Here is a 14400-nt window from a genome sequence, read left to right as displayed (position 1 = left end):
GGGAGTTCTGTTCACAAACAGGGCATACAAGGACACAAACTCGATTTACAAAATAATGGTTGGAATGCGAGTCTTTACAGATAATCAAGTCTTGAAGGTACAGACAATGTGAGTGGAGAGAGCGTTAAGCACAGGTTAAAGAGATGTGTATTGTCTCCAGACAGGACAGTTAGTGAGATTTTGCAAGCCCAGGCAAGTCGTGGGGGTTACAGATAATGTGACATGAACCCAAGATCCCGGTTGAGGCTGTCCTCATGTGTGCGGAACTTGGCTATCAGTCTCTGCTCGGCGGCTCTGCATTGTCATGTGTCGTGAAGGCCGCCTTGGAGAACGCTTACCCGAAGATCAGAGGCCGAATGCCCGTGACCGCTGAAGTGTTCCCCAACAGGAACAGAACACTCTTGCCTGGTGATTGTCGAGCGGTGTTCATTTATCCGTTGTCGTAGCGTCTGCATGGTCTCCCCAATGTACCATGCCTCAGGACATCCTTTCCTGTAGCGTATCAGGTAGACAATGTTGGCCGAGTTGCAAGAGTATGTACCATGTACCTGGTGGATGGTGTTCTCATGTGAGATGATGGCATCCGTGTCGATGATCCGGCTTATAGAGGTTGCTGTGGCAGGGTTGTGTGGTTAACCACACAACGGTCTCAACCGGGATCTTGGGTTCATGTCACATTATCTGTAACCCCCACGACTTGCCTGGAGGTGCAAAATCTCACTAACTAACTCTCCTGTCTGGAGACAATACACATCTCTTTAACCTGTGCTTAACGCTCTCTCCACTCACATTGTCTGTATCTTCAAGACTTGATTACCTGTAAAGACTCGCATTCCAATCATTATTTTGTAAATTGAGTTCGTGTCTTTATATGCCCTGTTTGTGAACAGAACTCCCACTTACCTGACGAAGGAGCAGTGCTCCGAAAGCTAGTGGATTTTGCTACCAAATAAACCTGTTGGACTTTAACCTGGTGTTGTGAGACTTCTTTCAAGTTTCACAACAGCCAGCAATGGAAATTATGATTTGCTGGGTTAACTAGACTGTAGCCAATAAGGCATTCGTGGGCCTCACAATACACTCGCCTTTGGTTGTATCCTATCTTGGAAAAACAATCAACCGCACCTGTCCTTTGGTATTGTGGCACTGTGGTTAAGCCAAAGACTGGAACATTTGTTTGTCCAATTTAAAATCTCATCAACCCAGTTCCAAAGCTAAATGTGACCTTCATCTGCTTCAGTTATTAAGCAATTTAAGTTTATTTGTGTCACAATTAGGCTTACATTAACACTGAAATGAAGTTACTCTGAAAATCCCCTATCGCCACACTCCGACGCCTGTTTGTGTACACTGAGGGAGAACTTAGCATGGCCAATGCAACGTCTTTCGGACTGTGGGAGGAAACCGGAGCATCTGGAGGAAACCCACGCAGACACAGGGAAAACGTGCAGACTCTGCACAGTGAGTCAAACTGGGAATCGAACCCAGGTCCCTGGCACTGTGAGGCAGCAGTGCTAACCACTGTGCTGGCCATTTGATTTGATCAAAAATTTGATTTTATTTTTAGCAGAACACAGGGGACCCTCTGATATAACACATACAATACTCATTATTGGGTCACTCCACTATGGAGTGGATTGCATTATTTCTCAGTAAAAATAACTCTCTCATCAAAACATACCGCACTGAGTCACAGGGAATCAAGACATCTTTCTTCCTCCCATGCAATATGCAGCTACCAAACAATTGGGAACACTTCACTTAATGTGCTCAAAACATGAACACCAACTCATTGCATTAATTAAACTTGAGTGTATCAGTGTAATCATTGTAATACTCATGTGGGATTCACGGTACCTAGAAATTAGTGGAGATGAAGTCTCAAGAGCTGACAAGCCCACCATCTGCAGTGCCCCCAGAACTGCTTGATAATTATTTTGGGAGCACTTCCCAAAGCAATCTAATTTTTTTTCATATCGGCAGTGGAAATATATTTTTTTAAAATTCAGAATGACATAGAACTGGAAACAGGAGACAAAGAATATAAATGGCTAATTGTTTGTCTATATTCATTTGTTCATATCAGGAGTGTTTGGGGGGGGGGGCACATAGGATCCTGTCTGACTGTAGCTGGTGGTGCTGAGTACATCATTGACATCAACAGCCAATGTGTCTCCACAATCCCTCCACTAGGAATATCCTCACTTCTTTTTTTGCCAGGACTGCACAATTTTCCTGTAACCCTGAATATTACTTGTTTGAAAAAAAATACAAAGATCTGAACCCAGGCAGCAGTTGGGAGCTTACAACTCGGGAGAAAAAAAACAAACAAATAACAACACGCTGATCTGCTCCTGATCAGCATCCAGTGACAACTGAGCAGTGCCAGTGCTGCAGGAGGATGAGATCACGCTTGGCGTTGATGCCTTCATCAGTTGAATAGCTTAAAAGACATTCCAATGTTCAAGTTCAACATGGAGGTTGTTACAATGTGTCAAGGGGGTGGGGAGACTATCAGCACCCACACAACAGCACCACAGATAGTCAACGTTGAGGTTTGTGGGAGAAAGAAAGACCACATGCTGTATTGTTCAGACCACAAGACAATACTCAATGCACAGTTTTCAATTGAACTGTGTTTCCTATAGGAACAAACGCTAAAGGAGGAGGGGGGGCGAGAAAGCAAAATGCAATATTTCACATTGCAGGGCAACAACTCAGCAACACCAAATTATTCTGTCTGTTTAAAAATCCAACCATAACAACCATTGAAATTTCTTGAAAGTCACCCTAAATTCCTCTTGCCTTTCTTTCCTCAAGAGTTGATTCCTATGGGACACGGTTCCAGATAGTCTTGTGGTCACCCAAGTGGCCAACTGTCAGACTGATTGACTGCGTCCCTCTGAGCAGGATTTTCTTGAACAAGCAATTGACAGATTTCAGAGTTGCCCATGTACACAAGTACCATACCAATGTCCTCACCTGCATTGGATAGCTCCTGTCGGAGGCCGCTGACATAGTGTACCAGTTCCTCCAAGCTGCAGTCGCAGTGCTGCCCATACATTAGGAACTTGTGCAACACTTTCTCCAGCTCCCGCTCCACGCACACACACTGGTCCATGGGGCAGAGACACAGAGGGACAGACACACACAGACAGGGCTGGGGCAACTTAGAGTCAGCCAGCAAGACCCGCACAGATGATGCCACACTAGCCAGCACCAGGTGGGCACAAGAGGCCCAGTAGCTAAACCAACAACATCAGAGACTGACTGAGACAAAGCAAGAACATCAGACACGGGGTGACAGAATGGAACAGCAGAACATAAGACAAAAAGACTGACCCTGTTATAGGCACAGTAAGAGCCAGCATTAACAAGGGCAGACGTTGACTTGGACACTGTGGAAACTCAGTGGTGAAAGTTTAACACCAGTCATAGACCCCGGCACTCCAACAACACAGGGTCTGGAGGAAGCCCAACAGCTGAGATAGTGAAGAGCCACTGAGTTACAGACAAGCAGTCTGAAATACAACACACAGCAGAAACATTGCAGCAGTTCAAGAGACAAATCACACACAGAGACACAGCAGCATGGTACAATGCCCACACAATGATGCCAGGACACACAGAGTGATTCAAACAGGAGCAGCTCCTGAGCCCTTCTCCAAGACACACAGACTCATTCAGGCAGCAGCTTCTCCAGGGGACACACACACTGATTCAGACAGGAGCAGCTCCTGAGCTTTTCTTCGGGACACACACACAGGATGATTCAAACAGAAGCAGCAGCTCCTGAGCCCCAACAACAACTGTCACTGCTGCAAAAAACATACACCGCGGCTTATACCACAGCCCTAGAAGGGGGGACAGGAAATCTCAACTCCCCTCAACATCCAGATCCATTCAGCGCTCCCAGCTCAACCCTACAAACATTTCACTAACAACGACTTATCTCTTCATTGGGGCACCTGGAAAACACATCACTGCTTCCTTCCTGCCGCTTGTGATGACAGGTAATGTCAGCTCACCCCCCATCCTGTAAAGTTAATGACACAGTCCATCAGGAAGTAACAGAGAAAAGGGAATGTATCACTTGGTGGGAGGGGAGGATGGAGGAATAAAGATCTCCTCTTGCAGCTTGTTTGTTGTTATTAGTTGTGTTTTGGATTTAACTATATGAGTCTACTATCAGTGAAATTGTTCACCACTTTATCTCATCCTGTTTCTTTAAAAGCACCTGAACTGCTGTGTCAGTGTAGCTGACTACGATCCCCATTTGCCAATAGTGGAATTAACTGTTGGAAGGCACCATCAGAAGCTGCTGGAGTTTCAGGGGTCAAATGTCAGAGATCAGCGGGTTAACCTTGTTCATTATGTACATAGTGAGATGTGGGTGAAATGCTGCTTAGGTATGTTTTCTGCTGGTGTCCCTTTAATGGTGGAGCCTGTTTTCAGCATCCTTCTATTTAAAGGGGAAGTGTCACCCTCAGGTTCTGGAGAGTGACTCAGGCATAACTAGTAAACAAGTAATCAACTTCCAGGAAGGAGTGTGCTCTGGACCTCTCACAGTCTTGGCCTCCTGTATAGTCAGCACTGCCTTGCCTTTGCCCCACTCCACCACCTCCTATTTGATGGTGACCTATGTTGGGTGACACGGGAGGGTTAAATGTTTGCAAAGAGGGAGGAGCCCAAATATCAGCACTCTATTTGCCTTTATTGGATAGGCCATGTCACATCTGAGCCCAGCTCTTTAATCTTCACATAGACTGGACCAATCAAATTGGCAACGATAGTTTGGAAGCTGAGTTTGTAGAGTCCTTTCATGATAGTTTCCTCGAACAAAGTCTTGCGGAACAAACTTGGGATAAAGCTATTTCAGGTCTTGTATTTTGCAATGAGGCAGGATGAATTAATAATGTTAGAGTAAAAGACCGATTGGGAAATAGTGATCATAATATAATTGAAATCCAGATTAAGTTTGAAAATAACACACTCCAATCACAAACAAGACCAATGACATAGGAATGAAGGGAAAGCTGGCTGTGGTTGATTGGAAAAATAAACTTTTTGATCGTAAGTACACAATGGGAAACATTCTTTAAAAATCGATCCAATACGCTCAACAAAAATATATTCCATTACGAAACAAAAACTCTGAGAAATAGCCTTTCACAGCATACTAAGAAGGTTAAGGATAGTATTAAAAGAAGAAACTTCCAATGTTGTAAAGAATAGTAGTAAGTCTGAGGATTGGAAGTGATTGGAAATAGAAGGGCAGCACAGTGGCACCGTCATTAACACTGCTGCCTCACAGCGCCAGGGACCTGGTTCAATTCCGGCCTTGGGTGACTGTGTGGAGTTTGCATGTTCACCTGTGACTGCGCGGGTTTCCACCGGGTGGTTTGGTTTCCTACCACAGTCCAAAGGTGTGCGGGTTAGGTGGATTGGCCATGCTAAATTGCCTGTTAGTGCTAGGGGGACTAGCAACGTAAATAAGTGGGGTTATGGGGATAGTGCCTGGGTGGGATTGTTGTCAGTGCAGACTTGTTGGGCCGAATGGCCTGCCTCTGCACTGTAGGGATTCTATGTTTTAGAAACCAACAAAGGGCCACTAAAAGTTGATAAAAGGGAAAAAAATATGATTTGCTAGCAAATTAGCCAGGAATCTAAAAAGATTGCAAGAGCTTTACAAATATTTAAAAAGGAACAGGGGAGCCAAAGTAAACATTGGTCCCTTAGAAGGAGAGAAAGAAGAAATTATCATGGGGAATGACGAAATGTCAAAGACATTCAGCAAATATTTTGTGACTGTCCTCCCAATAGAAGACCCAAGTTACATAGCAGAAGTAGAGAATAACCCAAGTGTTAAGAGGGAGGAAATTAACGTAATTGTGGGCAGCACGGTGGCACAGTGGTTAGCACTGCTGCCCCACAGCGCCAGAGTCCCAGGTTCAATTCCAGCCTCGGGTCGCCATCTGTGTGAAGTTTGCACTTTCTCCTCGTGTCTGCGTGGGTTTACTCCGGGTTCTCCGGTTTCCTCCCACAGTCCAATGACGTGCGGATTAAGTTGATTAGCCATGCTAAATTGACCCTAGTGTCAGGGGGATTAGTAGGGTAAATGTGTGGGGTTAAGGGAATAGGGTCTGGGTGGGATTGCGGTCGGTACAGACTTGATGGGCTGAATTACCTCCTTCTGTACTGTACGCATTCTACTAATTAATATCAGTAGAAAAAAGGTACTGGAGAAACTCAAAGACTAAAATCTGAAAATCCCCACGATCTTTTGGCCTAAATCCTAGGCTTCTAAAAGAAATAAGTGCAGAGATAGTGGTACGTTGGCTATGATTTTCCAATATTCCCTAGATTCTGGAATGGTCCCAGCAGAATGAAAGTCAGCAAATGTAACCTGAGTGTATTCAAGAAAGGATGGAGAAAACACAGGGAACTACAAAAGCCAAATATCAATCATTGGGAAAATGCTTTAAAATCTTAACAACACACTTGGGAAAGCAAAGAATGATTAGAACAGGTCAACATGGTTTTACAAAAGGCAAATCTTGTTTGGCGAATTTACAGAGTTTTTTTGAGGATGTAACTAGTAGGGCAAATAAAGGAGAATCAGTAGATGCAGTATTGGATTTCCAAAAGGCATTCAGGCCACATGAAAGCTTAATACAGAAAATAAGGGCTCATTCAATTTCCGGCTCCTGCCTCCTCCCCACACATGAGATCTTTGCCCTGATCGCTGCCTCTCTCTCTCCTCGTCACCTTAACATTCACCAGTGTTTTTCTGCTCAAAGGGGACTCAACCAATCAGAGTCTGATTGCCTATCGATAAGCTCATTTGTATTCGCTGTGCCTAACAGCAAAGTAAGAAGTCTCACAACACCAGGTTAAAGTCCAACAGGTTTATTTGGTAGCAAATACCATAAGCTTTCGGAGCACAGCTCCTTTGTCAGATGGAGTGGATATCTGTTCTCAAACAGTGCAAACAGACACAGAAATCAAATTACAGAATACTGATTAGAATGCAAATCTCTACAGCCAGCCAGGTCTTAAATGTACAGACAATGTGGGTGGAGGGAGCATTCAACACAGGTTAAAGAGATGTGTATTGTCTCCAGACAGAACAGCTTGTGAAATTCTGCAAGTCCAGGAGGCAAGCTGTGGGGGTTACTGATAATGTGACATAAATCCAACATCCCGGTTTAGGCCGTCCTCATGTGTGCGGAACTTGGCTATCAGTTTCTGCTCAGCGACTCTGCGCTGTCGTGTGTCGTGAAGGCCGCCTTGGAGAACGCTTACCTGAAGATCCAAGGCTGAATGCCCGTGACTGCTGAAGTGCTCCCCAACAGGAAGAGAACAGTCTTGCCTGGTGATTGTCGAGCGGTGTTCATTCATCCGTTGTCGCAGCGTCTGCATGGTTTCCCCAATGTACCATGCCTTGGGACATCCTTTCTTGCAGCGTATCAGGTAGACAACGTTGGCCGAGTTGCAAGAGTAGGTACCGTGTACCTGGTAGATGGTGTTCTCACGTGAGATGATGGCATCCGTGTCGATGATCCGGCACGTCTTGCAGAGGTTGCTGTGGCAGGGTTGTGTGGTGTCGTGTTGCTAACAGCAAATGCAGAGCTATCAGCCTTTGATTAGTGTCCACAGACAGGGCCCTGTGCCTGGGTACGGTGTGTTTCATTGCAAGTTCGCCTCTGTATTCGTGATTGTGTTGGGACTTGAGAGAGTGGATACTGAGAGTTATTTCTCCTGGCTGGGGGCACAATCTCACGAGAAGGGAATGATCATTTAAGATGGAGATGAGGAGAAATTTCTTCACTCAAATGGTTGTAAATCTTTGAAAATCTCTACCCCAGAAAATTGTGGATGCTCCATCAATGAATGTATTTAAGGCTAAGAAAGACTTTTTTTGTCTCTCAGGGAATGAAGGGAGTGGGTGGGAAAGTGGAGGTAAACCCAAAATCAGCCATGATCAAATTGAATGGCAGAGCAGGCTCGACAGGCTCTCTGCTCCTCTCTTGCTCTTATATCTTATGTCCTTATGGACATTTTTTCAAATACATTTTCTAGATAATGCAATTAGATTAATAGAAATCCTAATTGGCCCCACATGGAAAATTATGCCTATCTGATGTAGCTCAGAAATCAATTTTAAATAAAGTGGTAACCTTCTTGTTGAAAAGAGAAAGTGGTAACTAAGTTTTCGACCACAAAGAAAAAATGTTAGAAATGTGCCTGTGAACATACTAATCTATGCTTCTTTCTTTCCATTTAATTTCTTGCTAAATATCTAGATGTTAAAATTATTCACAAATTATTTTTGCTGACTTTTCACCTAAAATTTGTTCCTGGTGTCCCCCTGAGGATCTGTCCTTAGCCCTCTCCTATTTCACATCTATATGTTTCCCCTCAATGACATCACCCTAAAACACAACATCAGGTTCCACATACACATTGACAACACCCAGTTCCATCTCCCTCACCCTTTCACTGTCTCTGATTCGCTCTTCTATTTGATCCTAAGATAAGCTTCCAACCGCAAATCAGCTTCATCACCAAGACTGCCTACTTCCACCCATGTAACAGTTCCTGCCTCTGTTCTGCCTCAGCCGTTCATCCACATCAACATCACCTTAACAATTCAAATACTCTCCTGGTTGACCTCCCATCCACTATTCTGCAGCAATTCAAACTCATCCAAAACAGTGCTGCCTGTATTCTAAGTAGCACCAAGTCTTATTCACCCATTACCACTGTGCCCTAGGCTTTGAAATGACCTCTGTAAGCCACTCTACCTTTCCCTTCCTTCAATCAACTCCATAAACCCTACTTCATCTCTCCTAATAGCTCGATTGCTGATTTTTACATTCACGGTGGATTCTGAGGCGGAAGGAACCTGAAATGGCATGGATGGGATTCAATGGGATGGCCGATTGGATAGGTAACTGGCTGTCTGATCGAAGACAGAGGGTGGTGGTGGATGGAAAATTTTCGGATTGGAGGCAGGTTGCTAGCGGAGTGCCACAGGGATCAGTGCTTGGTCCTCTGCTCTTTGTGATTTTTATTAATGACTTAGAGGAGGGGGCTGAAGGGTGGATCAGTAAATTTGCTGATGACACCAAGATTGGTGGAGTAGTGGATGAGGTGGAGGGCTGTTGTAGGCTGCAAAGAGTCATAGATAAGATGCAAAGCTGGGCTGAAAAATGGCAAATGGAGTTTAACCCTGATAAATGTGAGGTGATTCATTTTGGTAGGACTAATTTAAATGTGGATTACAGGGTCAAAGGTAGGGTTCTGAAGACTGTGGAGGAACAGAGAGATCTTGGGGTCCATATCCACAGATCTCTAAAGGTTGCCACTCAAGTGGATAGAGCTGTGAAGAAGGCCTATAGTGTGTTAACTTTTATTAACAGGGGGTTGGAGTTTAAGAGCCGTGGGGTTATGCTGCAACTGTACAGGACCTTGGTGAGACCACATTTGGAATATTGTGTGCAGTTCTGGTCACCTCACTATAAGAAGGATGTGGAAGCGCTGGAAAGAGTGCAGAGGAGATTTACCAGGATGCTGCCTGGTTTGGAGGGTAGGTCTTATGAGGAAAGGTTGAGGGAGGTAGGGCTGTTCTCTCTGGAGCGGAGGAGGCTGAGGGGAGACTTAATAGAGGTTTTATAAAATGATGAAGGGGATAGATAGAGTGAACGTTCAAAGACTATTTCCTCGGGTGGATGGAGCTATTACAAGGGGGCATAACTATAGGGGTTCATGGTGGGAGATATAGGAAGGATATCAGAGGTAGGTTCTTTACGCAGAGAGTGGTTGGGGTGTGGAATGGACTGCCTGCAGTGATAGTGGAGTCAGACATTTTAGGAACATTTAAGCGGTTATTGGATAGGCACACGGAGCACACCAGGATGATAGGGAGTGGGATAGCTTGATCTTGGTTTCAGATAAAGCTCGGCACAACATCGTGGGCCGAAGGGCCTGTTCTGTGCTGTACTGTTCTATCTATGTTCTAATGTGAGTTTCCACTGGAGTTTAGAAAAGTAAGGGGCAACTTGATTGAAACATATAAGATTCTGAGGGGTTCTTGACAGAGGATGTGGAGAGGATGTTTCCTCTAGTGGGAGAACTAGGGGTCACTGTTTAAAAAAACAAGGGATCGCCTATTTAATATGGAGATGAGGTGAATTTTTTTCTCTCAGAGGGTCGTGAATGACTGGAACACTCTTCCTGAAAAGGCAGTGGAAGCAGAGACTTTGAATATTTTTAAGGCAGAGATGGCTAGATTCTTTGTAAGCAAGAGGGTGATAGGTTATTGGGGGTAGGCGGGGCGCAGATTTAAGGTTACTATATGGTCAGCCATGACCTTCTTAAATGGCAGAGCAGGCTCGAGGGGCCGAATGGCCTACTGCTCTTTGTTTGTACATTCATTTCAACCCCATCATCAACATATGGTTCGTTACTATATGAAAAAGATCTCTGTAGGACTGTTTAATGTCAAATTGGATTGACTCGGGAAGCAGTTCATATTGCACACAACAGGGGTACAAATTCACAGGTGTAAGGGATTCCAAGAATAATTTGTGCTGCCATTCTACCTCAACCCCTTCTGGTCACCATTGTGGTGGGTGATCTGTAAAGCTAGGAATAAAATGTCTTCATTTCCTCTCCATTTCTGGCCACACAAATGTAGAATCTGTGTTCCCAGCAGGTGTGATTCTGCCTCTCAAATATGCTAACCAAAAAATGAACCCTTTGTTAACATTTATTTAATCATGCATGATGCACCATTGATTTACGCAATGACTAGATGGTGCGAAACAACAGGCTTTTATTAACAAGAACAGAAGCACTCCCAAACCGATAGCTAATCTGAACTGAGGCAAAAGGGGCGGAGAGCAGCCACCTTTATACCCTGAGGAGGGCGGAGCCCCGGATTGAGGCAGCAGGGGCATGCCCAGGCATATCCCATATGCAGACAGTATTACAGTGGTTCACCACATTCACCCCATTTAAAAAAGAGTTCGGCGGGGGCGAGGTGGTGGAACGACAGTCACTAGTTGTTGATTCAAGTTACAAGTTCAGTCTCTCCTGGGGCTTGATCTGCCGCTGCGACCGCTGCAATGTCAGCCGTGGTGCCGGCGAAGGAGGCCGCGGTGATGGGTCAGACGCCAGTCCATAACCGGTGAAGCCGTCCATAGCGCCTTTAGACTGCTGGGTGTGTGGAGGCTGCTCCTGGGGCTCAGGCGTGCCGTACACGGGGGCTAAATGAGCGTGCTGCGACTCTGGTGCATCATGGATGACGTTGGGAGCTGGGGGTGTGGGGCCGTGGGACATAGTACCCGCGGGGGCCAGATCGCAAATGGAGACCATGTCCTCCCGCCCGTGGTGATACGCCACAGAAGCGTATTGGAGGTTGGCGTGGAGGAGCCAGACCGTTTCGAACAGGGGGTCCGACTTATGGGTCCGCACGTGCTTCCGGAGCAGGACAGGGCCAGGGGACGTCAGCCACGACGGTAGTGAGGCCCCCGAGGAGGACTTCCTGGGGAAAACAAACATTCGTTCATGAGGGGTGGCGTTGGTAGCCGTGCATAGTAGTGACCTAATTAAGTGTAGCGCATCAGGGAGGACCTCTTGACAGCGGGAGACTGGAAGACCCTTAGACCGGAGAGCTAATAAAATGGCCTTCCAGACTGTCGCATTCTCCCTCTCCACCTGTCCGTTCCCCCTGGGGTTGTAGCTGTGGTCCTACTCGAGGCTAAGCCTTTGGAGAGTAGGTACTAGCGCAGCTCGTCACTCATAAAAGAGGAACCCCGGTTGCTATGAATATAGCTGGGGAAACCGAACAGGGTGAAGAGGCTGTGCAGGGCCTTGACGACCGTGGCCGAGGTCATATCCGGGCAGGGAATAGCAAAGGGAACTGCGAATACTCATCAACGATGTTGAGGAAGTATACGTTGCGGTCAGAGGAGGGGAGGGGACCTTTGAAGTCAATGCTCAAGCGTTCGAAAGGGCGGGTGGCTTTGATGAGGTGCGCTCTGTCTGGCCGATAGAAGTGCAGCTTGCACTCCGCGCAGACTTGGCAGTGCCTGGTTACAGACCTGACTTCCTCGATGGAATAGGGCAGGTTCCGGGCCTTGATGAAATGGAAGAACCTGGTAACCCCCAGGTGGCAGAGGTCATCATGGAGGATCTGTAACTGGTCTAGGTTCCCGCTGGCACAGGTCCCCCGGGACAGGGCGTCTGGGGGCTCATTGAGCTTCCCAGGCCGGTATAAAATGTCGTAATTGTAGGTGGAGAGCTCGATCCTCCACCTCAAAATCTTATCGTTCTTGATTTTGCCCCGCTGCGCGTTACTGAACATAAAGGCAACGGACTGTTGGTCCGTGAGCAGGGTGAACCGTTTGCCAGCTAAGTAGTGGCGCCAGTGTCGCACAGCCTCCACGATGCTTGTGCCTCTTTTTCGACAGAGGAGTGTCGAATTTCATGGCCCTGGAGGGTGCACGAGAAGAAGGCCACGGGTCTGCCCACCTGGTTAAGAGTGGGGGCTCGGGCAAAATCAGATGCATCGCTCTCCACCTGGAATGGGGTGGATTCGTCTACGGTGTGCATCGTGGCCTTCGCGATATCCGCTTTGATGCGGTCAAAGGCCAGCCGAGCCTCCGCCGCCAGGGAAAAGATGTGGATTTGATGAGCGGACGGGCTTTGTCCGCATAATTGGGGATCCACTGGGCGTAGTATGAGAAGAAGCCCAGGCATCTCCTCAGCGCTTTGAGGGTGGTGGGGAGGGGAAGTTCCAGGAGGGGACGCATGCGGTTGGGGTTGGGGCCGATGACCCCATTCTCCACAACACAACCAAGGATGGCGAGGCGGCACGTGTGGAATACACACTTCTCCTTATTGTAGGTCAGGTTGAGAAGTGCCGCAGTGTGGAGGAATTTTTGGAGGTTGGTGTTGTGGTCCTGCTGATCGTGGCCGCAGATGGTGACGTTATCCAGGTACGGGAAGGTGGCCCGCAACCCGTTCTGGTCCACCATTTGGTCCATCTCACGCTGGAAAACCGAGACCCCGTTGGTGATGCCGAAGGGGACCCGAAGGAAGTGGTAGAGACGGCCATCCGCCTCGAAGGCGGTGTATTGGCGGTCTTCCGGGCGGATAGGGAGCTGGTGGTATGCAGATTTCAAATCAATGGTGGAGAACACCCGATATTGTGTAATCTGATTGACCATGTCAGATATGCGGGGAAGGGGATACGCGTCCAGCTGCGTGTATCGGTTGATGGTCTGACTGTAGTCAATGACCATGCGAAGTTTCTCCCCAGTCTTGACAACCATCACTTGGGCCTTCCAGGGACTGGTACTGGCCTCAATGATCCCCTCCCCCAGGAGGTGTCGCACCTCGGACTTGATGAACGCTCTATCTCCAGTGCTGTACCGTCTGCTTTTGGTGGCAAGGGGCTTGCAGTCGGGGGTGAGGTGCTCAAAGAGCGAGGTAGGGGCGACTTTGAGGGTCGAGAGACCACAGGTGGTGCACGGTGGCTGGTCTGTTAGCTGTGGATTTTGGACGGAGATTGGGGGAAAAGGCCCATTATACACCATGGTGACGCTCCCAAGGTGGCACATGAAATCTAGCCCCAGTAGTACAGCAGCGCAGAGCTGTGGCAGCACGAGGAGCCTGCACTTCTCATACACTGTGCCCCGTACAGACAGATTTGCTACACAGTACCCAAGGACATTCACTGACCGGGACGTCGAAGACATCGAGATTGATTGCTGCATTGGCAGTACTGGCAGTGTGTAGCGCCTCACCGTGTTAGGGTGGATAAAACTCTCCGTACTCCCACTGTCAAATAAGCAGTTAGTAATGTGGTCGTTTACCTTGATGTCCATCATTGACCAGGCGAGCTGGTGAGGCCTGGACTGGTCCAACGCGACCGAGGCCACTGTCGGGTTAGGTGATGCGGTGGACGGTTCCCAAAATGGCGGCCCCCGTGACTCGGCTGACGTTACCCAAGATGGCGGCTCCCGTGGGTCGCGCGTGGCTGATGGCATCCAAGAGGGCGGTCTCCGTGGGTCGCACGCAGCCGCTGGCGTCCAAAATGGCGGCACCCACGGATCGCACCCAGTCGATGGCGTCGAAGGCAGTCCCTCCCGCAGATCGCACGCGGCACTGCTGGGCCTGGGGGCTGATTTTGCCCTGCAAACTTTTGGGTAATGGCCCTTCTTACTGCAGCCAGAGCTGATCATGTCTTTCGCCGGGCAGCGTCGTCGTGGGTGCTTCTCCAGGCCACAGAAGTAGCACCTCGGGCCTCCGGGGACTGCCGCAGTGGTCAGTTCGGCTTCGGGACGGGGCGTGTCGTAGGTTTGCGGCCCTCCTGGGTACAGCGATGGC

At 47.8% G+C, this 14400-nt stretch overlaps 1 protein-coding gene across 1 annotated transcript in view; it reads right to left on the bottom strand.

Moving 5' to 3' along the window:
• Positions 1-3817, bottom strand: part of rmnd5b (required for meiotic nuclear division 5 homolog B) — a 37252-nt gene extending 33435 nt beyond the window's left edge. The window contains exon 1 of the mRNA XM_078231201.1: positions 2983-3817. Coding sequence (XP_078087327.1) covers positions 2983-3121 — 139 coding nt within the window. The 5' untranslated portion in view covers positions 3122-3817. The remainder of the gene's footprint in view (positions 1-2982) is intronic.
• Positions 3818-14400: the final 10583 nt, after the last annotated feature.

Source organism: Mustelus asterias, chromosome 16, assembly GCF_964213995.1.
Source record: "Mustelus asterias chromosome 16, sMusAst1.hap1.1, whole genome shotgun sequence".
In the NCBI taxonomy this organism is placed as follows: Eukaryota; Metazoa; Chordata; class Chondrichthyes; order Carcharhiniformes; family Triakidae; genus Mustelus; species Mustelus asterias.
Note: the sequence above shows the minus strand (reverse complement) of the source record. Positions and strands in the feature narration are given on the sequence as shown.